The 26,320-nt window shown below is 34.2% G+C and overlaps 1 protein-coding gene across 1 annotated transcript; it reads left to right on the forward strand.

Annotated features, from left to right (window-relative positions):
• The first annotated feature begins 4,912 nt into the window (after nt 1–4,912).
• On the forward strand, nt 4,913–5,893 carry LOC141719305 (uncharacterized). The gene is made up of 3 exons (XM_074521677.1): nt 4,913–5,159; nt 5,229–5,293; nt 5,441–5,893. Exons 1-3 carry the CDS (start codon nt 4,913–4,915, stop codon nt 5,891–5,893), a joined length of 765 nt encoding a protein of 254 aa, XP_074377778.1.
• Nucleotides 5,894–26,320: the final 20,427 nt, after the last annotated feature.

Consider the following 26,320-nt stretch of genomic DNA (forward strand, 5'->3'; position numbering starts at 1 on the left):
TTATTTGGATTTTATATGTGTAAAAGTGTTTTACCATGCCCCCGCTGCGATTAAAATCCAACAAGGAATACTGGAAGATTCGCATAACTCATCATGGACCGAACCATGTCTAACAAAGTTCGATTTCTCCTTTCAGATACCCCATTTAACTGTGGAGTATATGGAGGAGTCCACTGGGAGACTATACCATTTTCTTTAAGATAATCTAGAAACTCTCCAATCAAGTATTCACCACCTCGATCTGATCGAAGAGTTATAATACTGTGTTTGGTTTGTTTCCCCACTTCATATTTATATTCTTTGAATTTTTCAAAGGCTTCAGACTTGTGTTTCATCAATTACATATATCTGAATCTAGATCTATCATCTATGAAAGGAATGAAGTATGCAAATCCACCCATGGCTTGCGTAGACATTGGTCCACATACATCTGTGTGTACCAATCCTAGCAAATCTGCAGCCCTCTCTCCATGTCCACTAAACGGAGATTTGGTCATTTTACCCAATAGACAACACTCGCAAGTAGGATATGATTCAAAATTAAAGGGGTCAAGTAACCCTTCCTTATGCAATGTCTGCAGTCTATTTTCACTAATATGACCTAGCCTACAGTGTCATAAATAGGTCAGATTTTCATCGTCTCGTTTTCTTTTATTAGTTTGTTCAATCTGAAGTAAATCATGCTCTACGCCACATAGATACAGACCATTATTTAAAATACCACGTCCATAAAGAACATCATCTCTAAGAATACAACATTCATTATTCTTAATAATAAATGAAAACCCATCCAAATCCAACATAGGAATAGAAACAATATTTCTCATAATAGAGGGAACGTAATAACAATTATTCAAAATAATAGTCTTGCCCGTAGGCATATGTAAACTAAATGATCCTACAGCTATGGCCGCAACCCTTGCTTCATTGCCTATACGTAGAATCAACTCATCTTTTTTCAAGAGTCCTACTTCCCTTTAGTCGTTGTAATGAATTGCAAATATGAGAACCACAGGCGGTATCTAATACCCAAGTATAAATTTGACCTAGTGACATATTAACTTCGATCATGAACATGCCTGAATCAGAAGCGGTAGTCTTACTACCCTTCCTCTTCTTCAATTCTGCAAGGTAAACCTTGTTGTTCCTCTTCCAGTGCCCCAACTTGTTACAATGAAAACAAACAGCTAAATTAGGACCAGTCAACTTGTGAGCATCTAGTATGCTCCGGAGTGATAGTGCAGAAGACATAACGAATATAGTAAATATGTAAATGATAAACACATAACAACACTTAGCAAATATTCAATTTCATTTCAAAACACTATATGAATCGAGTCTTTATTCATAATTGTCTCCCACTAGTTTATCTAATTTATTCAACCCCCTAAGTGAAAATTAAGCATTCATAATATTAGTGGGAATAGGGATCCTACATTTTATCACACAACCACGACTGTAGCACGAAACGTCATGTGATGTTCAATAGGCAGACAACTCTTGTCAATTACATCTTATGTTATTCCCTAATATAACTTTAGCCTCTTGAATAATTGAGTCACGGCTGTGGCACGACAAACTCAATATTCTAAGTCAAGTCTAACCCAACATTTCGTACAATTGAATCAGTCTCCAACGGCCCATGGCTGTAGCACGTAAAGACCTTTAGATTCTAATTCAATGTACACATCTCTATGTAATTGAAAAGTATTTCTTGTTTCGAAATCAAAGCCCTCGACGGTAGCACGAAACGACAATGATTTAAAAATAAGAACCACTTTCTACCATGTTGGAAGGCTATGACCGACACAAGCCCGTTGTGTCATTGTGTCATTGGCCAATTACTACTTGATATTATTTAATTTTAGAGGGATTATATTATGTTACAATCATAATCATATTATAAAGAGATTCTTCCTTTTAAATTAAATATTTCAAATCAATAATCAATAATCAGATTATTCCCAGATCGGGTGGAGCATTGTCAAAAGGCGTCACTTAATAACATTTTCTTAAAGATAGAAATCTGTTGTTCACAGAATCATCCATTCTCTGAAAATTGAAAATTCATATTCAATTACGTGTTTCATAAACACAAGAATCTCATGATTGTATTCATAATATTATTGTTAAGGTCATGAAACAATTTCACTATACTAGTTTGTCTAACAAACGCCTTATGTTAATTAAGTTCACCTAAATCTATCATCACATGATAAACTAAGCATATATCACATATATAAGTATGAATAAACGTAAAGGTAGGCATGTTAAATCATGTAGCATATTGGTCTAAGCATTATACATCTCTATGTATCACATGAGACATTTAAAAGCAATTAAAACAGTTAAAACTAGCTTTAAAACACTACTGTTAGCTATAAACAGTTCGAAACTATTTCAGAAAATATCATATAATATACCAATAGATGCGTCTCAGAAAGACGAATCCAATGGCACCAAAAATGCCTCATTCTGACAAAGCACGCGCCCGCACGCGCTCAGACCCCTTCAGGAATCTGCACTATTTTTCTCCCGTTTATTCGCTACAATCTGCTCCTATCTTCCCTCTTACAATGCTAAACACATGCCAAGGCTTATTATTGATGAATTCTCTCCCGAAATGCAATTAATACCCTGAAATGCACAAATACTAGAAAAACGCATCAAATACACACAATACTTGATTTCAAGACACCAATTCAAGCTATTATAAGACGTTCTAAGTGGTATAAAATGCCACTTATCACCATCAAAAAGCGACGAGCCAAAGGCCAACCCAAATTCTAAATTGTGGTTTGACTATCATGGAGACTATGGACACAAAGCCAATGACTGTGTTGCTTTGAGAAGAGAGATACGATTCCTGGTCAAGAAGGGGTACCTAACTGAGTTCATATCGAACAACAAGAGGACAACAATAAGAAGAGACATGACACCACCACAGAGAGAAAGAACACCACCAAGGCAACCACCTCCACATCACAAAGTTATTAATTTCATAGAAGGGGGCTCAGAAGTTTGTGGCGAGACCTACTCTCAAGCCAAACGTGCAGCTAGGGAAATGGGTGTGAGAGTGGCAAATGCAGATGTCAAAGATTACAACATTCCAGCTCTAGTGTTTGAGGAGAAAGATTGAGGACATGTCAAAGTGGCACAACAAAACAGCCTGGTCATATCACTCCCAATTGATAACTGTCTCATAAAACGAATTCTAGTGGACAACGGGAGTGCTGCAAATATAATGATATTGGGTACACTGATTCAAATGGGATTGGCAGAGAGTGACATGATAAGGAAAACAACTACACTTGTGGGATTCATTGGTGAGACAAAGAGAACCATGGGTGAAATATCACTTTCGATGTATGCACAAGGAGTAAACCTTTTGCAACAGTTTTTGATAATCGGCGGGATTGACTCTACTTACAACGTTATAATGGGACGACCTTGGATTTATAATCTAAAAGCAGTACCATCCATATACCATAAAGCGATGAAATTCCCAATACCGTACAGATTGTTGGAGACCAGAATATAGCCAGGGAATGCTACAAGACATGCTTAAAGCCTACAATCAGCCATGACACTAAGACAATGCCTGGGACCTCAATAACAGGTCCATAAAAGCTAGCAGAAGTGAACCTTTCCACGGGTGAAAAGAAAATGTTGGTAGGAGAGGATTTGTCTCCTAATATTGAAGCTAACTTGGTGGATTTCCTGTCAACAAATTTGGTAGCGTTTGCATGGGAACACGAGGATATTACACGAATTAGTCCATACATGATTACCCATAAATTGAATATCGATCCACAACATGTCCCAGTACAACAGAAAAGGAGAAAATTTGCCGCTGAAAGAAACAAAATCATAAGCGAAGAACTTGGACGACTCATGAAAGCAGGAATGATAAAAGAGGTGGACTACCCTGAGTGGCTAGCGAACGTTGTCATAGTGCAAAAGAAGAATGGCAAATGGCGAGTGTGTGTAGATTATACGGACCTGAATAAGGCGTGTCCAAAAGACCCATATCCTTTACCCCACATAGATACCATGGTAGATGCAACAACAGGACATGAGCTGTTGACATTTTTTGACGCGTCAAGTGGCTTTAATCAGATTCAGATGGAGCCGTCGGACGCAGAGAAGACAACTTCTGTGACAGACAGGGGGATATACTGCTACTTGGCCATACCATTTGGATTACGCAATGCTTTAGCTACATTTCAATGACTTGTCAACAAAATGTTCAAAAACCAAATTGGACGAACAATGGAAGTATATATTGACGACATGGTGGTCAAGTCAAAAAATGCAGAGAACCATGTCAGAGACCTAAAGGAGGTGTTTGACATACTGAGACAATACAATGTGAAGCTTAACCTATCAGAATGCAACTTTGCAGTATCGTCAGGAAAAATTTTGGGGCACATGGTGACAAGACGAGGCATAGAAGCCAACCCTGATCAGATTAATGCCATTTTTGAGTTGAAAAGCCCAACCAATGTCAAGGACGTGCAGAAGTTGACAGGACGGGTATCCGCACTAAACAGGGTCATCTCTCGTTCCTCAGACCGGTGCAAGATGTTTTATGACGTATTCAGAAAGAACAAGGGTTTTGAATGGACGGACAAGCATGAACTTGCACTTCAGGAGCTAAAAGCATATCGGACAACACCTCCATTGCTGGCCAAACCTATTGGTGACAGATCATGCTGTAAGTGGAGTTCTAGTGAAGGAAAAGGAAGGTGTCCAACACCCAATCTACTATGTCAGCAAGAGCCTTGTAGTTGCTGAAACCAGGTACTCTTCTCTTGAAATATTAGTCCTTGCCCTAACCTTGACATCCACAAAATTGAGGCATTATTTCGAATCTCACAAGATTCATGTTATGACTAACTTTCCTTTAAGAATGGCTTTGAGCAAATTACCTGAGCTGACAGGACGGATGGCCAAATGGTTAATCCGAGTAAGCACGTATGATATCTCATATGATGCGAGGACAACGATCAAGTCACAAGCCTTAGCAGATTTCGTGGTTGATTTTAGTCCAACTCAACTCACGCAAGCCGAAGAAGAACTGAAACAAGTGACTTCTCAAGTAGAGATACAACCGTGGACACTTTATATAGACGGGGCTTCCAATGTGAATGGTACAGGTTTGGGACTTGTACTAAAATTGCCATAGAGGGATATAATGGCATATTTAATCTGTTGTGAATTCAAAGCTACTAACAATGAGGCCGAGTATGAGGCTTTGATCATGGGTCTCATTACTGCAAAAGACTTGAAGGTTAGACACATTGATGTAAATTGTGATTCATTTTTGATGGTCAACCATGTCAACGGATCTTATGAAGCTAAAGACAATAAAATGATTAGTTACCTTGACATTGTAAAATGACTACAGTGTTCTTTTGACACCTTCCACATTCGACAGGTTCCAAGAGAACAAAATGCACAAGCTGACGCATTGGCTGGGCTAGGAGCTGTCTTCAAAGACTTTGATGTAGCAACTGTCCCTACTTTACACATCAACAAACCAGCTAATGAAAGAATGTTGGAAGTTTCAGAGGTCAATGCCATAAACATCAACCTAGATAACTCCCAAGACGGATGGACAAAATTCTATAAGGACTATTTACAAAACGGACAACAACCTGACAGCAGCAATGATGCCAGAGTACTAAGGAGAAAAGTGTCCCGCTTCAGCATCTTGGACGATGTATTGTTTAAGAAGTCATCCACAGGGACACTACAGAGATGTATAGAGAAAAACGAAGCTGACATGGTGTTAAGAGATGTCCATGAAGGTGACTGTGGTAACCACACCAATGGTAGGAATCTCTCGCTAAAAATACTGCGTATGGGCTATTATTGGTCAACACTGTGACAAGATGCACTAGACTATACAAAGAAATGTGATGCCTTCCAAAGACATGCTCCCATTGGGCATCAGCCGTCAGAATTCCTACACCCGTCTATACCATCATGGCCATTAATGAAGTGGGGAATGGATATCGTGGGGAAAATGCCATTCGCACCTGGACAGAAAGTCTTCATGTTGGCAATGACGAATTAATTTTGAAAATGGATTGAAGCTGAGGCGTTCAAACAAGTAACTTCCAAGAAGGTTATTTCATTTATGCAAAGAAATATTTTGTGCAAGTTTGGAGTGCCATCTGAAATCATTTGTGATAATGGATCACAATTTATATTCGACAAGACAGAGGCTTTTTGTAGAAGATGGAATATTAGTCTGATAAAGTCAACACCTAGATACCCCCAGGCCAATGGTCAGGCCGAATCCAGCAACAAAATAATTATCGACAACCTTAAGAGGAGATTAACTTCGTGCAAGGGGAAATGGACAGAACAGCTGCCTTAGGTGTTGTGGTCAGACAAAATGACACCAAAGACGTCAACTGGACAGACTCCCTACAGTCTAGTCTATGGAACTAAAGTTGTCTTGCCTGCTGAAATCATGATGCCCACTTCCAGGTATGGGCTGCAGAAGTATCATACCAACAGGTGTGAATTGCAATATGATCTAGACATAGTGGATGAATTGAGAGACTTGGCTAAGGTACGAATGGCCTCATACCTGTAGAAGATAGCAAGAAGTTACAACAACCATGTTCATGTCAAGACATTTCAAGTTGCAGATCTTGTTCTACGAAAGGTGTTCCAAAACACCATGGACACAACAGCTGGGAAATTTGCAGAGACCTGGGAAGGTCCTTACCTCATAGAAACGGTGGTAGGACGTGGTGCATATTAGCTATCTACCCTAGATGGCACGCAACTTCGTAGGAGCTGGAACGTATTTCACTTGAAACACTATCATGTGTAATGTCTCCCTCTCCTTTCTTTCTTTTCAATTTAGCAAGATTGAGGAATAAGTCGATAGGACATGTTGGTTATTTTAGTAGTGAGTAGAAATTTGCTTCAAGTTGTTTTATGTAGATGTGCAATGACATTTCATGCTTCCAATCAATAAATTCATGTGGCATGATTTTCTCCTTATGATCACTTGTGCTATACCAATTATTTGCATTTAATCACTTGTGTTACAATATTTATCTCTGTATGATTGACCATGCTATGCGTCTACGCTATCATTGACTGTTAGTGGTAAAAGTACTTCAAGAATAAACAAGTCATGTATTCCTTATGTAAAACCAACACGTAAACAAAATACTACAAACATCGACAAAGGGCTGATCACCCAATTACGATAGTTAAACAAGGAGAATAATGCTATTGCGAACAATGCAAGTTCTACATCGAACATAAAAACTTACATAGACGACAAGAGAAAAGTGAGTTTCAAGAGGGGAAGGCCTCTTAACCACTCGACAAGTGCATACACCAACGTAAAATATGACATTGATCATACAAAATTGACATCTTGAACATAGAGACGACTGTAACATAAGTCTACATAATGATACAATCACATTTTCACTCAAGACATACAAAGAGAACTTATAATCACAAATTATGACTCTCTAGAAACTGAAGTCTCAAAAGTCCAACAAATATCTAACACATCAACTGGACTTGTGTTAGCTCAGAACACAAAAGGCCCAAAACAAATGACACATGATAGAGAATACGAATTATACCAATCAATTGACAACAGAAAAGAAAGTATGAGATTGGGGAAATCTGAACCCAAACATGATACACTGCAGCAAAGATATCGATGGAAAACACTAAAATATATTATGATGCAACCATGGGTACACCAAGTTCAACATTCAAACATAACAGAAAAAGAAATAGTCACATTCCCCGTTAAACGAAAAAATAGAAATGGACAAATCACAAAAGTTTACCAATACCAACAACTTAGACAAAGTTAAACATGTCACGGAACAAAATGCCACAGTACATGAACATAAACAAAAGAAAATCATCAAATAGCCATTCACTTGTTAGCCTCAACTTCATTCCTGGGAGCATCAACTCCATCATCCTTAGGAGGATAAACACCATCACCTGCAGCCACAGTCTCGAGTGGGAATGCATCTTCAGGATACTGATCTTTGTAGATGCGTATAGTTTTATTGACGTCCCATGCCTTCCATTCACCACGCTCATATTCTAGCATCATATCGACTCGAGTACGCATGATTTGTTGAGTGGCTACTTTGGCAGCTTCTTCTCGCATCCCCATCTCCATAGACTGAACCTTGGTGACAAACTCATCAAACTCATTCTGAACATCCTTGGCAACCTTTAAATTGTCAGCAGCGAGGTCATGAGCAACTTCGAGTTTCTCAGAACAGTTGCCATGTTCGTTTCCGAGTTCTTTGACTCTCTTGAACTCATTCGCATACACCTCTTGAGCAACCATGGCGCATTGAAAACCCTGCAAAGATGATAAGAAAGGGTTAGGGGTGGAAACATAAAGGAGAAAAGACAGTAAAAAGAAGAGGCAAGAAGACTCACATGGAATATGTGCCCCTGAGCCTCATCAAGAACTTCACCAACAGTCTTAGAAGAGTGACTTTCCAGAGATTAAGGCAACAACTTGTCCTCAAGAAAATGAGCAAATAAAGCTGGTTTGGCTTCAACATCATAGCAATTAGATACAAGAGGGGCAAAGTGACTACTACCACCAACATCAAATGCACTACGAGGGTCAATTCTGGACTTTTTAAGAGGACTAGAAATGGGGTTAGTAAGAAGGGGGCCTTGGAAGTCTCGGTTTCTATTGATTTCTCCTCACGGGACCTCTTGTTGAAGAGATCCTTGCTGCAAATGAGCAAAGGCTTGAAAACTGGAGGTTTAAATTCTACAAGTAGGAAACAAGGGTCAAAGGACGACAAGAGAATAAGCAAACTGCACAAAGAGAATAGAAGACACACTGCATAAAGGATTAGACGAGAAATACTTCTGGCATATTTCAATCCAGAACTCATTTTGATATCATTCACAGGTATGGGACTCTCCTTAGATTCTGATGAAACACTGTAAACAGTTAAGGAAGGCTTGTGGACATGAATAGATAACTTACTTCTAGTTCTAAAGGCGACACCTTTGTTCCCAATAGTTTCAGCAGCGCCGACCTGAGTTTTGGATGATGACTTCTTCACCCTTTCCACAAAGTCATCAACATCAACTATGGAGGCATTCTTTATAGCTTTATAGCTCTATTAAGGCAATTAGACCATAGCCTGTCGCCAACCGGCAATGCCATAATCTTCTCAACAACCTCTTTGGCATGACCATCAGTGTCATCCAACTCAAAGTTCACGTCTGCACACATAAGTTAACAAAGCTATATAGAGATTTGCAAAGGAATCGAAATGCCCAAGAAAAAGGAGCCGTGTAAAACCCAGAGCTCCAAATTCAACAACAAAAGTGATAATAACGACTGGTTAATTGAATAAAGTAAAGAAACAAAAGCGCAAAACATAACGACAAGAAAAGAATAACAGTGAAAACATGGACATGTTTCAAGACTGGAAAAGATGGAGTAAATTAATGAAAATCACAAGAAAGGAGAGAAAACTACCTTCAACATTCCACCTTTCTAAGAGCTTCTTGGTAGAAGAATCGAGAGAGTCCTTATTAGAAAAGAAAAACTCAGATTTCTAAGCTCGATCATTGACAGTCTCATTGTTCAAGACGAGAAGCTCGTTTTTGTTTCTAGTCACGAAACTGAACCTACAATTAGCAAACCTCTTGGTGGTATAGCAGTACTTGACTACATCAATATCAATCCCCAATTGGTGTTTGGCTTCTATAGCATCGAGACATGCAAGGGTCCTCCAGGAAAAAGGCATAAGTTGACCAGGCGATACATCCAGTTGTGGGTTTTCATTGAACAATAGCTTCGCTTCACCGAGGGTTTTCTCTTTCATACACAAACAACCATTGTCACGAGCATCAAGCAAATTTGTGGTGACCCACGAGTTATTTGTAGCAGATTCGTCTATGGCGATGCTGATTTTGGGAGATTGATTTTTTCGAGATTTTTTAACCATTAGCTGAGAAAGAAGAGTTTCGAAAGGTTCAAGAACAAATGAGAGGACTTATTTAACGAATGAAGTAGACGTGTATGGGGAATACAAAAAAGAAGGGAAAAAAGTGGAAAAGTCTTATTGGTAAATAAGGAGATCTAGGGATATGTATCAAATTAACGATACACTAATCCAAGGAGATAGGAGATGAATTTGATTTTTGAAGGCAACGAACAGAATAAAGATTTAACTTAATTATATTTTAAGTAATTAAATCTTGGTGCTATTGTTATATCAAGTATTTCTATGACATGATGACTAGAAGTTGCATGCGACAGGGTTGGACGAATACGTAAGACATGATCATTCAGGTGTCTACATGGACGGCTGCAAGAAGACAGCCAAAGACGTGTAGAAAGATTCAATAACAAACCTGAAAAATAGGAGATAAGCATCCTCAAAGTGGAGAAGAATGTGGAAGATGGCAGGAGAGATGGGAGGAGAAAAAATAACTAACAAAGGGATAGAGGGAAATTCAAATAAAAAAGAGACAACGGCAGGAAGATTAGAGGGGGATAAATAGTAGAAAATACATAGACTAGAGCAAGTATTCTAGTAGAACACAAAAATACACTACTTCTTACATTGTAATTCATCTACGTGATTTTGATATAGTGGATCTCTTTTAGGCTGGGCTACAAATCCCACCCGCGGTTTTCATCCTTTACAGGATTTTCCGCGTCACCAAATCCTAGTGTTTTTTACTTGCTATTTTCATTACGTTATAATCCTAGTTCTTTCATTAAAAACTTATAAATATATTCTTAGCATTAACCCACATAAATTTGGTAAAAATACTATTGCTGCTCAATTTCAATTGTTAGTCTACCAACTTGATGTCAAATCAGCTTTTCTTGATGGAGAGCTTTAAGAAGAAGCTTTTCTTGATGGAGACCTTAAGGAAAATAAGGTTTATCATCTTTATAAAGCCTTGTACGGGTTGAAACAAGTGCCACGTGCTTGGAATGCTAACATCGATGGTTATTTTCGCAAACAAGGTTTTCAGAGAAGCAAAAGTGAGCCATCGTTGTATGTTAAAAAATCGGGTATGCATGATTTTTTCATTGCATGTTTATATGTGGATTACTTGATCTATATAGGAACTAACGGTAAAATGGTGGAAGATTTTAAGAGGTTGTTTTTGCCAAAATTTGTAAGGTTAAATGCATAGGATTATTAACCTACTGAATGTAAATGTAAAGAACAAAATGTAAAAATAAGACAAGAGATTGGTGACGCGAAAAACCCTGAAAAGGGTAAAAATCGCGGGTTGGTTTGTGATCCAACCGGAAAAGCTTCACTAGTAATGTATCTTGAGTTACAAAGCAAGATTAAAATGTAGATTACAATTTTCAAGCTATGTTTTTTCTCCCTCTCCCGTGTGTTGCTCTAGTCCAGTCTTTCTATACCCGTTGCCTTGCTCATGCCGTTGCCTATTTGAATTTTGTTAGTTCCTAGTTTCTTGGCCATGATCCCTAGTTTTTCTCTATTAGTTGCTAGCATCGTGGGCTTCTTAGCTGCAACCAAGCCCTATTTTTGTGGAGCCCGTTGAAGACTTATTCCAATGCTTATCTTCTCATGGTCTCTTCATGAACACCTTGTCTCATGTTGTCATGTCCAAGTTCAACAGCTTCTCCTTGCGTTCATCACGTCATGTCATAAAACCAGGTTATAACAATAGTCCCAGATTTTGTTTAATAAAAGAATTTATTAAAAAAAATCTTCCTCATCAGTTGAATAGTTATCAAATTTGAATTCCTTTGCATGTGTCTCTTGACCTGTCTCCCTCGATTCCCGTGCAGTCCTTATGCATGTAGTGGCCTTCCGATTCCCTAGAAACCCTCTTTAATTTTCAGGCAAGTAACTCTCATTACTTGTGAAAAAGGTTATAGAGAGGTTGTTGTTCATACCATGTAGAGTATGGAATTGTTAATTAATGAACCCCTGTTAATGACTTGAGATATCCTATTTGGATTCTGATACACTGTTATTGATAAGCTTACCGATTCAACCCTTTTGGTAACCTGTCCTTTCTTTTCAAGTCATTTATTAGGCCATGAATTTTATTGAACCCTATAATTATCGTTGCAAACCCTATTTAATGATACCTCACTTCTTGATCACACTATCAATCCCTAAACAGATGTTGAACCATCTATTTTAAGTACCTTGTTAACCTTGATACAGAATCCTTAGAGTTGTTCATTGCTTGTCTTAAATCACTCCCCAAACTTTGTTTTCTTGAAATTTGACTTAAGAATGAGTTTTGACTCGAAAGAGTCCGAATGATTTCATATTCTTGGTAATGATAAAATGAATTTAGAAAACCTATCTTTTTCCAAACTCAAGGTTTTCCAAACGAATTCCTGATGGATTAGATTGGAACGTAAGAGGCTAGTGGGACTAGTCCAGTCATGGTAAGAGGCTAGCGGGGCTAGTCCAATTTATGGCTGAAATTATGCCGATTGGTACCTTAAAGACCGGATGGAGGTCGGTACGGGCTGATCACCCATATTATAATGAAATGGAAAGATAAAGTGATCCAATCAAGGGTTCTAATTGGTTATTTAAAAAGGGGACTGAAACTTTCTGTTCAGTAAATTGATTCTTGAAAATGAAAATGGTTTGTATTATTTTGAAAAAAGTTGATTATGTTAATGTGAAGCTTAAAGCTCGAGAACCCTGATTTTTAATCTGTTGATCATATGACTGATTCCATATAATGAAATACTGTTGCTTTCCTCGTTCTGAAAGATCTATTCTGATCCTTTAATGATTTGTGATGAATGATGTCTTTCGTCCTACGTTGAGCCTTGTTCTTTAAAAGCTCCATATTGTTCCTTCAAAACCTTTCCTTAACCCAAAAGCTGAAAATCTGCAACCTAAAACAAATAAAGTAGAATGCCCTGAGTTCGGTAAAGTATATTATGGATTTGATATCGTAGAACTGCTTTATAGTTACTTGCTGAGTTTTATACTCATATGTTTTGTTTTAATCTAACCATTTCAGTTAAGCAAGAAGATGGCCAGGCTTAGGCGCACTGCTCGTAAGAGCGTACCTGGTGGTCCCTATCGTGTTGAGGGCTTCCGGTTGCCAGAGCAGGTTGTGGTATTTCTGAGTGAGCAAGCGCTTAGAAAGAAAGTTTTAAAGATACAATGGGTTATCTGTCGGTTCCCATCCGGAATCGATTATGTTTACTTAATAATATTTTGGGGTTGTAAGTTATATTTTATGATTGATAGTTGTAATCTTGTCTCATACTTTATCATGTTGATCCTGTTAGTAGTTAATGGGGATTTATGCTTATTTAATTATTAGATTAGAGGTGTGTGGGTCCTCATTTTCTAACCCCGAGATTGAGGGCGTCACAATAATCCACTCCTCAGCAAAAGTTCTTAAAAAATTCCTATATGTTGACACAATTGACATCAGAACATAGAAGCAATAGTGTAGGTGGACACTAAAAATATACGGAGTCTCCATGACATCTATAATGCAATAAGTCAGCTGGTATAAACAACCTTTATATGGTTATTCCTTTGTTTTGTTTAATGATCTACTAAAATTTTAGTAGTGCTTGAGTCACTTTCAGAAGATAAAGAATTCTCCCTAATTTAGGAATCTAAAAAGTAGATGAACAATATGTTCTTACCTGTGTGCCCTTGAACTTGTTGCTGATCTTCTTCTTGTTGGGACCCAGGTCGGGCCTTGGCTTTGTGACTGTCCTTGCACAATGAATGTTGGGTATTCGCCTTGGTGTTGCCCTTGATATTGTTCTTGCTCGCAAGAAACTATAGAGTAAAACTACTCAAATTTCAGAAACTAAACATGTTAACATGTTGATGCTTTAAAATAATTAAGATTCTAATTTTTAAAAGAAAAACAAAAAACCAAAGCAATTCTGATATATTCTAAATGCATTTCTCAGTGTAAATTAATTTTGCTGATCCCCCAGACTTTAAATCATGAAACACTACAAAGTGTTAAATTTTATTTACAATTACAAAATTGAAAACCTTATATCATAAAGTGAATCCATATCTAGTTTAAGATGGTCACATAGACATATATTTAAATATATATTTCATATAACACCCATAAAAACATTAATTAATTTCCTACAAAGAGAATAACCACATGAGAGTTAAAAAAATTATCTCAAGTTTATCAGTACCTAAGTTTAGAGTTTATAAGGATAAGACGAGATTGTGGGGGTACTTGTACAAATAATACACATATGTTTACATGTTGTAAAGCGGAGAGGCATGTAATGACAAAAAATTACATTAAGGTAATAGAAAAATTTTAGTGGGGTTATTAAGACATACATCTAACATAATAGAGTTAACATATGTGAATTTAAACTTCTACTGATGTTTTTAAAAAGTAGAGTGCTAGAATTTAAAGGGCTCTTCTAAATTTTTCTTACCATCTTCATTTTTTTAGAAATAAATGCCAAAACAGTAATATTATAATTTGAATGAATATATTTCGTAATATTTAGATTTTTAAAAGTAAGTCATATGTTTGAGAATATTATATTGGATTTTGAAATGATACAGTATAATCAAGATTATTTAATTTTCTATAGGAATAGAAGATGGACAATTATAGATAAAAACATTAATTAATGTATTATACCTATAAAAACCATCTCATAATCTTCTTCTATATTTATGTGGCTTCTCAAAATGTTTGATATTTTAAAAGTATTTTGAGGTTCTAGGGTTAAAAGAAAAAAAGCTAGTATGATTAGGCTGATAAATATATTCTATTGAATATTGTATAATTATTAAAAATAAAATACAATATAAAATATTATGGTTATAATAGTTTGATATTTTGAGTACAAGCATGTAGGTAAAACATGATAATGATGTGTTAATCATGTAAATTATATAGTTATTTAAATGCTATAGGGAGAAAACATCTATACTATACTATTATAATTGATTGCTTTGGTCTGTGGTTAACACCTTCCTAAAAAATTTGCTACCACCTTCCAAAAAAATTAAACACATATAATTTATTAAAATATTTAATTTATGTATCCAACATAACTACAAACTTTATCATTTGTAGGAGTTATATCTATATTATACTACTTAAACTCAACTTCTTTACAAACTCTAATATACTACTTACAGAAAAAAATAATTATATCATTAATTTCATATTTACATTCAATATTTTATAATTTATTATCTTTTTATGAAAATAAGTATTTTACAAAAGTATGACAAGAAATATTAAAATTACCGGGCACCGAACGGGTTATAGGATAATTTATCGTACAAAATATATATTATTAATTAATAACATATTGTTCAATTTCAATTAATTTAACATTAAAGAAGAATTCAATTATCAAATTATTAGTAACTTTTTTTCTGTGAGATACGAAATAAGGTCATATAGATATGTTTATTATAATATTTTTGTCCAAAATAAAAAAAATAAGGATTGAAATTTAAGTATCTAATTATAATTGATACATAAAAAAATAAGCGTGTTAAGTCCATTATTACGGTTTAAATAATTATCTTTAGTTTGGTTTCGTTTGACGAATGCCCTCAGTGTCGAGGAACACGTAATAAAATAAATATTAACTTTCTTTACTAATATTAACTTGCACTTGAATAATTAAATAGATAAATAGATCGGGTTTTTAATAAATATGTTTGTATTGGATTTTAATAAGCTCACTTCACGAATGTTGTTTAACCCAAAATACCAACCAACGATTTATCTTGAATGCGGCTTTAATATAGTACTAACTAACAACTTATGTAATGCACGAGTTTATATTATTGTGATATAAATAATGCAATGATTCTAATATGATTTTACTGTGAATAATAATATTATTTCAATTGGATATTAATATATCTAAATTGGATAAAAATATATACTATATAATGCACTAAAAAAATATTATATTTCCGGATTAGAATTTAAGCTATCACTTTGTATTGGAATTTTAAAAAAAAATGTTTTTATTAAATTTTAGTAAGCCCATTTTATCAAATCCATTGATTATGAGTAGTTGATCCCATTGTAATGACCAACGATTTATCTTGAGTTCGGCTTTATAGTAGTATAGAATATCGAACAACGCATGCGATGCACGAGCTTATTTTAATATTATAGTTGAAATGTTCTGAATCTAATATGAATATATTGTGCATAATAATAATTGAAAATTAATAAATCTAAATTGGATATAGATATATATTATTTAAAGAATTAACAAATTATTATGATTACAAATTGTAAACTTATAAGATATCACTTTGTATTAGTTTTAAGAGGATTGTTTGTAATAGATCTTAATAAGCTATCATGTTTATACCATGTAAGCTCATGTTTGTATTAGATTTTAATAAGCTCATTTTAATAGTGTATTAGTACCAAATTGTTCGGTTGAGACCATATTTCTGATGAACGATGTATCTTGAGTTTGGTTTTAATATAGTAGTATAGATAACATGTGCGATGCACATACTTATTTTAATATGGATGTTATAATATTATATATGACTTTATTATGATTTTATTGTGCATAAAAATATTATTTTAGGAGTAAAGTTCTATGGAGTCCAGTTTTAATTGGAGTCCCTCGGAGTCCATATATGTTCTGCAAGTAAAATATAGCTTAAAATATTGCAAAACATATTATTTTTCGACAAACATCACTATTCTATTAAAAATCTTGTAGATTGCATACATTTTACAAGCAGAACATTACAAAAATATATTATTCTATAAAACATATTTAGTTTGCAGAACATAAATGTTCATGTTGCAGAACATATTGCAGAAAATATATATTGTACTGTAAATATATGAGATTTGCATGATTTTGTTAAAGTTATGCTATTTGTGTGACATGTTTTGCAAAATAACATGTTTTACAAGATATTTTATTTGCAGAATGTAAATGGACACCGAGGACTCCGACAAAATGGTGGACTCCATAGAACTCAGCTATTTTAGTTCGATATTAATGATCCTAATTTTGATATAGATATAACCTATCTAAGGATTAACGAATTATTATGATTTCTGATTGTAATTTAATACTCTGTCACTTTGTATTGGTTTTACCATGTTTGCATTAGCTGTAAGCCCATCATACCCAAGTTTGTTGATACCATGTAAGCTCATGTTTGTAGTAGAATTACTAAGTCTGTTGGTCCCAAGTTTTCCCTTTGAGCATATAATACCAACCTACGATTTATGTTGAGTTTGTTTAAATATATTAGTATGAAAATAACAACATAAAGTTATCTTTAACGACATACGCTCTTTGCCTAGAAAATTTGTTCTCTCAATTAAAAATAGAAGACATTATCCATCCATATGAACAGACACATGAATTGCTAGTGGATGGTACCATGGAGCTTAAAAATGCTGAGGTATGATCTTTGTAATAGCTGCATAGAATTTTATACATAACCTCTGTCCATGTATCATGGTTCGATACTTTGAGGAGTAAAGATAAAAGAAACCAAGTACGTTTTTCAGTCCCTGCTAATTCACTTTTCCACATTATGTCCTTGTCGGAAATGCTTTTTGTTACACTTAAAATTCTTTATAAATTCCTTAATGTGTTATCTACATTTTTGTGAAATGTACTTGTATATGTAAACAAGAATGCTTGAACTATCTAACACATCGTGGCCCTGGCTATCAGCCAAAAGTAATTAGGAGTCTATAAGGAGGCTTATGTAATCCTCAAAAAACTATTTAGGTAATGGAAAAGGATTTTTCTTCGTGAATTGTGAATTATGTATGTGATTATATGTATGCAGTAAACACACATGACACAACAAAAGGAACCAAAGAAAAAAAATATATTCGTACATGTTTCACACGGATATTTAGATTAATTAGTCAATAATTACTATATTGAAACAGGCATAAAAAACCTACTGTTTCATTTATTTCTCTGACACTAATTATTTTCTTTCATGTACTAGCCATTTGTGACGTGATCAGTTTTCAGTGATCTGCCCTTCACTTTCAGATATTTCCATCTCATGTTAAAAGCTACAAGTGCTTATACTTTGTCCTTTGTCTAATGTTTTCTGCTCTTCACATTCAGATATTTCCATCTCATGTGTACATTAGTGAAATATTTGTTGATGCTGCAAAGTCGTTCAGGTATATCTTGCAAATTTTCATCAGAGCTGGTCTGTTACATTAAGGTCTCACCAGAATTACCGTAGCCGAACATTCATGATAACAGTCAGATATTCATTAACATTCGTTATAGGTTAGAAATTTACCATGTGATCATACAGTTTTATGAACTTCTTCATTTACTTCATACTTTTGAGCTAACCATTGGCCAGGAGTGCCATGAAACTATCAAGGCAAATTTATTAATAATCAATAAGCAGTTACGCAGTTAGATCTTAGATAAGGTTCCTCTTAAATCTTAATAGTGCAACTTTATGGGAAGTTAATATTTTGTTTCAAAATAAATAAAAGTTAAATAATTAAATAAATATTTCAAAATTTTATAAATACATATTGGGTATAAAAGTTTTAATAAAACAAAATAGAAAATAGTTTCAAATTTGAGTTCAATAAAATTTGACTACAATTGACTCATTATAACTTAATGACTGGAGACTCAACTAGTAAAACTTTAACGGAAAAGTTTGGTAATTAAATACTTTAATTTATATATATTTCCATGAAAGTTACATGAACCACAACATAAAAGTACACAAACACGAGAGGACACAACACGAATCCATGGGTCGTGTTTGGGTTGCAGAATGTGGTGCAACTTAAGTACTTATTACTCCTGTTTTACCGAGTGCTTGAATTTCCTCATACTGTATCCTTTTGTACATCATTTGGTTGAAAGTGTCTGTTCTGTTTATAACATGTTGCATAAAAGAGCAGCTAGTATTTCAGAGTTTCCAAGATTTACAAATGGATCTTCTTATAAATAGGCACTCCATTGAGTATATAGAAAGAGATGATTCGATAGTGCCTCATGGTTAGCGGAGTTGATGCTTTCATAAAAGTACATCAAAGCTGGCCATTACCTGGTTCTCCACTGAAGCTAGTATCCCTCAAGAAATCTAGTCCACATTCGAAGGAAATTTCTTTGAGCTTTCTTTGTAATGTTGAGGTGAGTTACGTATCGACTATTAAGTTCCTTATTTATTGCATTCACAGCATTCATATTTATAAATGTATCAATCGATATAATTATTAGTAATTTTTAATATATGTTCTCTATATGAATGTGGTAGTAATCTAATTTGTAATTCTTATAAATTATCTGGTAGAGTATAGAAGATTCTAGTTAGAAGTAATACAAGCACAGATTCAAGTAATCAGTATATGCAATGAAAAGTTTCCTGATCTTATTCATGAACCATATTAATGATGTAAACTAATAGTCCTCTTAAGTTTTGCTATATAAACTTGAGATATATCAGTTGTATTAAAGTGAACAAGTGATCATATATAAATTAAAGCATTTTGCCTTCTTTATCAATACTGATTCCAACAAATTTGGTATTAGATCCAAAACATTAATCCAGACCCCAAAATAATTAAAATTAATAAACCCTTCATTATATACAATGGCAGCTTCTAATGAAGCATTATTCAACTATGCACAAAGCAATATTCCAATTTTCAATGATGAAAGCTATGATTTCTGGAGCATCCAGATGAAAACATTGTTCAACAAGGAGTTATCAAAGCAATCTTTCCCCGTATTATGGGAGCAAAAACATCAAAAGAAGCATGGGATCTTTTGCGAAATCAGTTTTCAAGGTTATGAAGCAGTAATTTCAGTAAAGCTGCAATCACTATGGAGAGAATTTGACAACCTGCAGATGAAAGAAGGTGAAAGTACTCTGGAATTCTTCTCTAAGGTGTCAACAATCATTATTCAGATTCGAAGTTATGGAGATACCTTGGATGATAAAAAAAGTTATCCATAAAAATTTAAGAAGCCTGCCAGCAAAATTTGAGCATGTGGTTGCAGCAATTGAAATTTCTAAGGACTTGTCTAAATTAACGGTGGATGAACTCATGCGTGCTCTTGAAGCTAACGAGGAAAGAATTCGTAGATTCTCAAATCAGCCCCTGGAACAAGCTTTTCAAGCAAAAATCAATATAAGAAACAAAAATGATGTTGCATATCTGGAGAACGAGACACGAAGAAACTACAACAAGAACCAAAATTATAGAAAAGGTAATCAGAATTTCCGAGGAAGAGGAGGAAGAAGAATTTTTAATGAACGAAGCAACTTCAACAATTCCAAATGTATCATTTGCTAGCGATCAAATCATGAGTCGAAAAATTACAAATTTCGATGCAAAAGGTGCAAAGTTTCTAACCACTCTCAGAGAGACTGCTGGTTCCAAAACAGAACTCAAGGAAATGCAAATTTTTCAGAGGAGAGTAAAGAGCCACAAGTGATATTTTCATATATGAATGACCAGCCAGTACAGCAAAAGGAGTGGTATATTGATACCGCTTGTAGCAATCACATGACGGGAAAAAGTAGCTTTTTTCAGAACTTGATAAAAGATATAAATCTAAAGTAAAGATCGGAGATGGAAAAATGTTAAAAATTGAAGGCAAAGGGATCATTACCTTTTATTCTAAAGAAGGTAAGTCTTTAAACAATACTGATGTTCATTAAGTTCCTAAATTAACTCAAAATCTAATGAGTATTGGACAGTTGATGCAAAGAGGTTTTTCCATAAATTTTGATAAAGATCATTGTGTTACTTTTGATAAGAAAAAGAAATTCACAGTGGCAAGTGTCAGAATTATTCCAAACAAAACTTTTCCTTTAACAATGCGACTGGAAGGCGACGTTGCTTTAAAAGTTGTGAAGAACAATGATTCTTTTTCATGGCATCTAAGGTACGGGCATCTTAACTTTAATGGACTGAAGTTATTAAAAGAGAAAAATATGGTCATAGGTCTTCCTTCCATCTCAAAAAATAGTGAAGTTTGTGAAGGTTGTTTATATGGGAAAATGCACAGATTGGCTTTTCCCCAAATTTGCTTGGAGAGCAAAGGCTCCGGTGGAACTAGTTCACTCAGATATATGCGAATCAAGAATCCATCCATCAATGGCAGTAAATACTTTCTCCTATTCGTGGATGACTACACAAGAATGATGTGGGTATATTTCTTGAAGCAAATATCTGAGGCATTTAACTTTTTTTATCCAGTTCAAGGTGTTGCAAGAAAATCCAAGTAAATTTAAAATAAAAACTCTCAGAACTGATCGCGGTGGAGAGTATATATCTCAACCTTTTCTTAGTTATTATAAAGAAAAAGGCATAAGGAGTTAGCTAACGGTAATATATAGTCCTCAGCAAAATGGCGTCGCAGAATGGAATAATCGCACAATTGTGGAAATGGCCAAAAGCATGTTTAAAGAAAAGGGATTGTCGAATATTTTGTGGGCAGAAGCTGTTAATACAGCTATCTACCTTCTGAATATCTCTCTAACAAAGGTAGTGTTTAATAAAACACCTTTCGAAGCTTGGCATAGGCAGAAACCAGAAGTACATCAACTCAAAGTATTTGGATGCATCGCCTATTCTCATATTCCTGCACAACATAGAGAGAAATTTGATGAGAAAGGTGAGAAGCTGCTTTTTCTTGGCTACAGTGAAGAATAAAAGGCTATCGTCTTTTTAATCCTGCCACCAAGAAATTTGTGATCTCCAAAGATGTAATTTTTGATGAAAAGAAACAATGGAACTTTCAAAATAATACATCTCAATCATCACTTCAGAATGTGCCAACAATTTCTCCAGAAACTTTGGAAGATGTTGTCATACCAGAAGAAGGATCAAGATTCACAATTGAAGATACCACATATATAGAAGTACTCAAACATCGTTCAATTCAAGATATTTATTATTCTTATAATGTGGCATTATTTACATGTGAACCAAAAAATTTTAAGGGTGCTGCAAAAGAAGGAACATCGAGAAAAGCAATGGATGATGAGATTACAACAATAGAGAAGAATCATACATGGAGACTTGTTGATCCTCCTGAAAATAAAGATGTCATAGGACTGAAGTGGGTCTATAAGACAAAATATAATAAAGATCGAACAGTCCAAAAGCATAAAGTAAGATTAGTAGCTAAGGGGTACTTCTCAGCAACGGAAAATCCATTTTACTGAAACTTTTGCTCCAGTAGTACGCATGGAGACAATAAGATATGTACTTGCTATTTGTTATATCAAGTATTTCTACGACATGACGACTACAAGTTGCATGCGACAGGCTGGACGAATACGTAAGACATGATCATTCAGGTGTTGACATGGACGGCTGCAAGAAGAGAGCCAAAGACGTGTAGAAGGATTCATGTAGAACTTTTAAATATTACTCTCTCGGTCCCTTTGAAATATATACAAATGGTTTGGTATTAAGAAATAGTGTAATTTTGAAGAAAAAAAGTAAGAAAAATGATCATCAATATTATATATATATGTATATATATCGGGGGCTACTCCAATAGAAACCTCCTTATAATGAAAACTAAAAAGTAAAATAATTTTTTTTTTAAAATCACGTCAAAAGATAGCACATATGGTATGCAAATTGGTCGTTAGGAGATAAAGAAAAATACAGTCAAGTCTGATTTCAAAAAAAGTTCACCGATTAAATCAAAAACGGAGGGAAAAAGCTGAAATTATGTGTAGGAGGGAGCATATTAATCATGTGTACTACATCTAGGGGGCCATTAGATTAGATTGATCTAAGGGCTAAGATTAGTTTCTAGTTTTTATTCTAATTTTAGTTTCTATTTGATTATTTGCCTATATATATATAACTAGTGCAATGGAAAAGATTATGGATGTAAGTAAGTAGTTAATTTCTATATCATAAAATTTTATAATTTTTAGTAACTCTGAAAATGTATAGAATTGAGACGGAGAGAGTGGGAAATATGCACTGATTACAAAATTCAAAAATATATCATTTGTAATTGTGTTTTTGGATTATTAAATAAAATAATAAATTTAATAAATATTTTATTTTGATATTTATCATACAACTATAAAAAACATACAAAAAAGTTATTTCTTTGTTTTTAAACCTTACAAAGAATATGAACTAAAAAAATAATAGACAAATAGAAAAATTACTTGATTGAAGAATATTAGGGAAAGAAATTTCTAAGAAATTTCCTAGAAATTTCTAATGTTTTATATACCAGCGCCTATATAAACTTAAGGGCCTTGCACATACTCCATAATCCCTAATTCCTTGAGGGCAACCCCAATCTTACCCTATTCCAGAACTTCAAAATTTAGTATATGACCAACCAATTGAGCTGCAAAGATGGTGAGGAGAGTGAATCCGCGGAAGACATCAGGGTCTTTGTGCTAAAGGAAGAATTAATTTCTAATAAATAAGATTTTGATTTGCTTTTTATAATAGGTTGCCACTTTTAATCCGTAAATTTTTTCATATGTGTAGCTTTATCAGGGATTGTTCATTATACATGAAAGATCTGAGGAGGTATACATACTAATTCTGTTTTTGATTCTTTTATATTGATTTTTATTTATTTTTATTGAAATAGTATAATGTTTTGCACAGGAGGTGATAGGAAAAGGTCACCCTATCTGATTATTCCATGTCCTCAGATTTCTTGCATTGGTTGGCCTTAGCACTTTGCTAAAGGGAGTTGTGCATAATCTTGCCCCAAAACTCGAAAAAGTCGTGCAGCCATCACAGTTGACCCCACTATAGCACCACAATACATCGGTCTGTTTTGTCCCTTCTTCCCATAAACCATGTCTGGTATTAGGTCATCTGATTAGAATGAGGGTGTCATCTGATTGTCCAAGGAGGTCGTAGTCATCCTTTTTGTCACTGTCCTCGTTGTACTAATTTTTTTTATTATCTATTATCTTTTAAATTCAAGCAATGTAATAGTAGTAACCGGTTTCGAAATAATAGATAAATTAGTATCATGTTAATTATTATGAATCAAATATTATTAAATTTGTGAGGATCTATATGCAGATATCTTAAATTGATAATATTAGTTATCTCTTGTATACATTACTCAAAACAACAACAAAAAAGAGTTTATTTCATTAACTTTTATATAAATTATATAGTCATAACATCTTTTTATTGATTAATAACTATATTAAATTATATAGTTGGCCAACAATCATCCAAAACAAAAATAAACTCCAAAGAACCCAAAATTTAATATATAAAATAAATTGCTAATCCACAATTAAATTCAAATGTAAACAAAAACAATATGTAATAACAAAGAAATGCTTTTAATGAAAAGAAAATGAGAAAAAAATGATAAGTAGTGCACCAATCACATCTAATTATGTAAAAAAAGATTAGAAAAATAAAATTATTATCATTATATAGGGATTAAAAATTATAAATGAATTTGAGAATCTCCTGATCACATTTTCTATTATAATATAATAGGTAATTAAGGTTGTAGGCCATGCGAAAATCCTTTCACATGAGAGTATAAAAATCATATAATCATTAATTAGCTTATAATTCTTCTATGTCATTGTGAAATAATTATGAAAATGCCTATGTCTATAGCATTCTTGGAAAACTCTACATTTTCTTCGAACCACGCCTTTTCTTGATTGACCAATTTTTTTTAATGCCAAATTTATAGCAGATTTCATTAATAACATTAAAAAAACTCAATCGGTATAAACCCCCAATTGATCATGGAACCAGGTTGAAAAATAAATAGACGAAGTAAATAATTAGCCTCTTTGTTTCGGGATTGCTTAACTGACTGAATAAAAATATTCTGAAAATTAAAAATGAAGATAATGGTTTCTCGAGCGATCCAGCCTGCATCTCCACCGAAAACAGTAGTTTCACAATTTACCCTCACATTAATTCCATGGATAGTACAATGTTCAGAGGACTCAATTGCAAAAACTGAGAGGGCCCTCGTGTTATGAAATAAAATATTTTATGAGAGGTGAGCACATGCGATTTTTACTACCGTATCAAAAGCACCCCAACTATTTACCTGTCAGACACCAGCTATAAACCTGCCGAAAGTGTTGTTTATGCAAGATATCTAGATCTCCCAATATACCGTAAAATCCATTTTCAACACATCACATAAAGCGAGACATATCGCACAAAGCGAGACAATCAGACACATAAATAACAACTCAATTAAACGAAACAAAAAAGAACCGAATTTTTGAACAAAATCCGATATTTATTGAAAAAAAGTTAAAAACAAATGATAAAAATGTTGTATGGATGAAGAGAGAGGTTGGAGATAGAGATGAAGATGGGTAGAAAGGGTGAAGAATGAGGTGTGATGATTAGGGTTAAAGGAAGATGGGGCGGCCGACTCTCATCGAGAGAGAGGGAGAATTGATTGACAAATTTTTTAATACTATTTTTGACATATAATTCTAAACACTCTTTAGCCTTTTCGGGTTTTTGCATCTACAAATGCCTTAATTAATAAAAAGAACTTAGGTGTGTGTAATGTACATAATTATATAAATAAAAATAACATACAACAAACTTCTTGGTAACTTCTTCAGCCCATTTCGAATTTTGTGCAAGAATGGCAATACACGTTTATGCCCCAACTGCCCATTTTGAACGAATAGTCGCATTCAATATCTTCACTATTGTATCATTGTGTATACTATAAAATTAATTTAAATGTAGTCAGTCATAAACACAAAAGCTTCATAATCTATAAGCTAATCTTATTCAAATTTTGAAGTTGAATGAGATTTATACGATAAACATATATAAATAATTACTATCCCACTTGGAATTTGATGCACCATGGTGTTTGTGGTTTGTTTTCCCTAAACTTGTGATCGGAATGTGATCTAGGTCATTTCCATGCTCGGGTCTCTATATTGGTCTTACAAGTGTTTTTGGTAATCTTACGAGTGTTCTGATTGCGTGTAGAATGTAGACTAGGTGTTCGTAAAATCGCACAAGTTCTTCGACTAAGTCCACGGCCACGTCCCATGTCTCTGATTAGCATTTTCCCTGCATACTACAAAGTAATTAGAAAATATTTCCAAGTAATTAGATATCATTCATGCAAGAGACTAAATATAACAAAAAAAGACATAATTTCCAAGTCCATAAATCGTCAAAATAATGAAAAACTAATAAAACAAGATCAAAAGCATTGATAAAATTCTACATACTCTCATTTCATATCATACGATTAAACTTAGAAATCTTAATTAATATTCATAAACAT

The sequence above is a fragment of the Apium graveolens genome, chromosome 4, assembly GCF_009905375.1.
Source record: "Apium graveolens cultivar Ventura chromosome 4, ASM990537v1, whole genome shotgun sequence".
NCBI lineage: Eukaryota > Viridiplantae > Streptophyta > Magnoliopsida > Apiales > Apiaceae > Apium > Apium graveolens.

Coding starts and splice junctions, on each gene's coding strand:
- LOC141719305 (XM_074521677.1), top strand. CDS start 4,913: ATGGCTTTGAGCAAATTACCTGAGCTGACAGGACGGATGGCCAAATGG. Junction 5,160..5,228: donor TTCCAATGTGAATGGTACAG/GTTTGGGACTTG, acceptor GTGAATTCAAAG/CTACTAACAATGAGGCCGAG. Junction 5,294..5,440: donor TTACTGCAAAAGACTTGAAG/GTTAGACACATT, acceptor CACATTCGACAG/GTTCCAAGAGAACAAAATGC.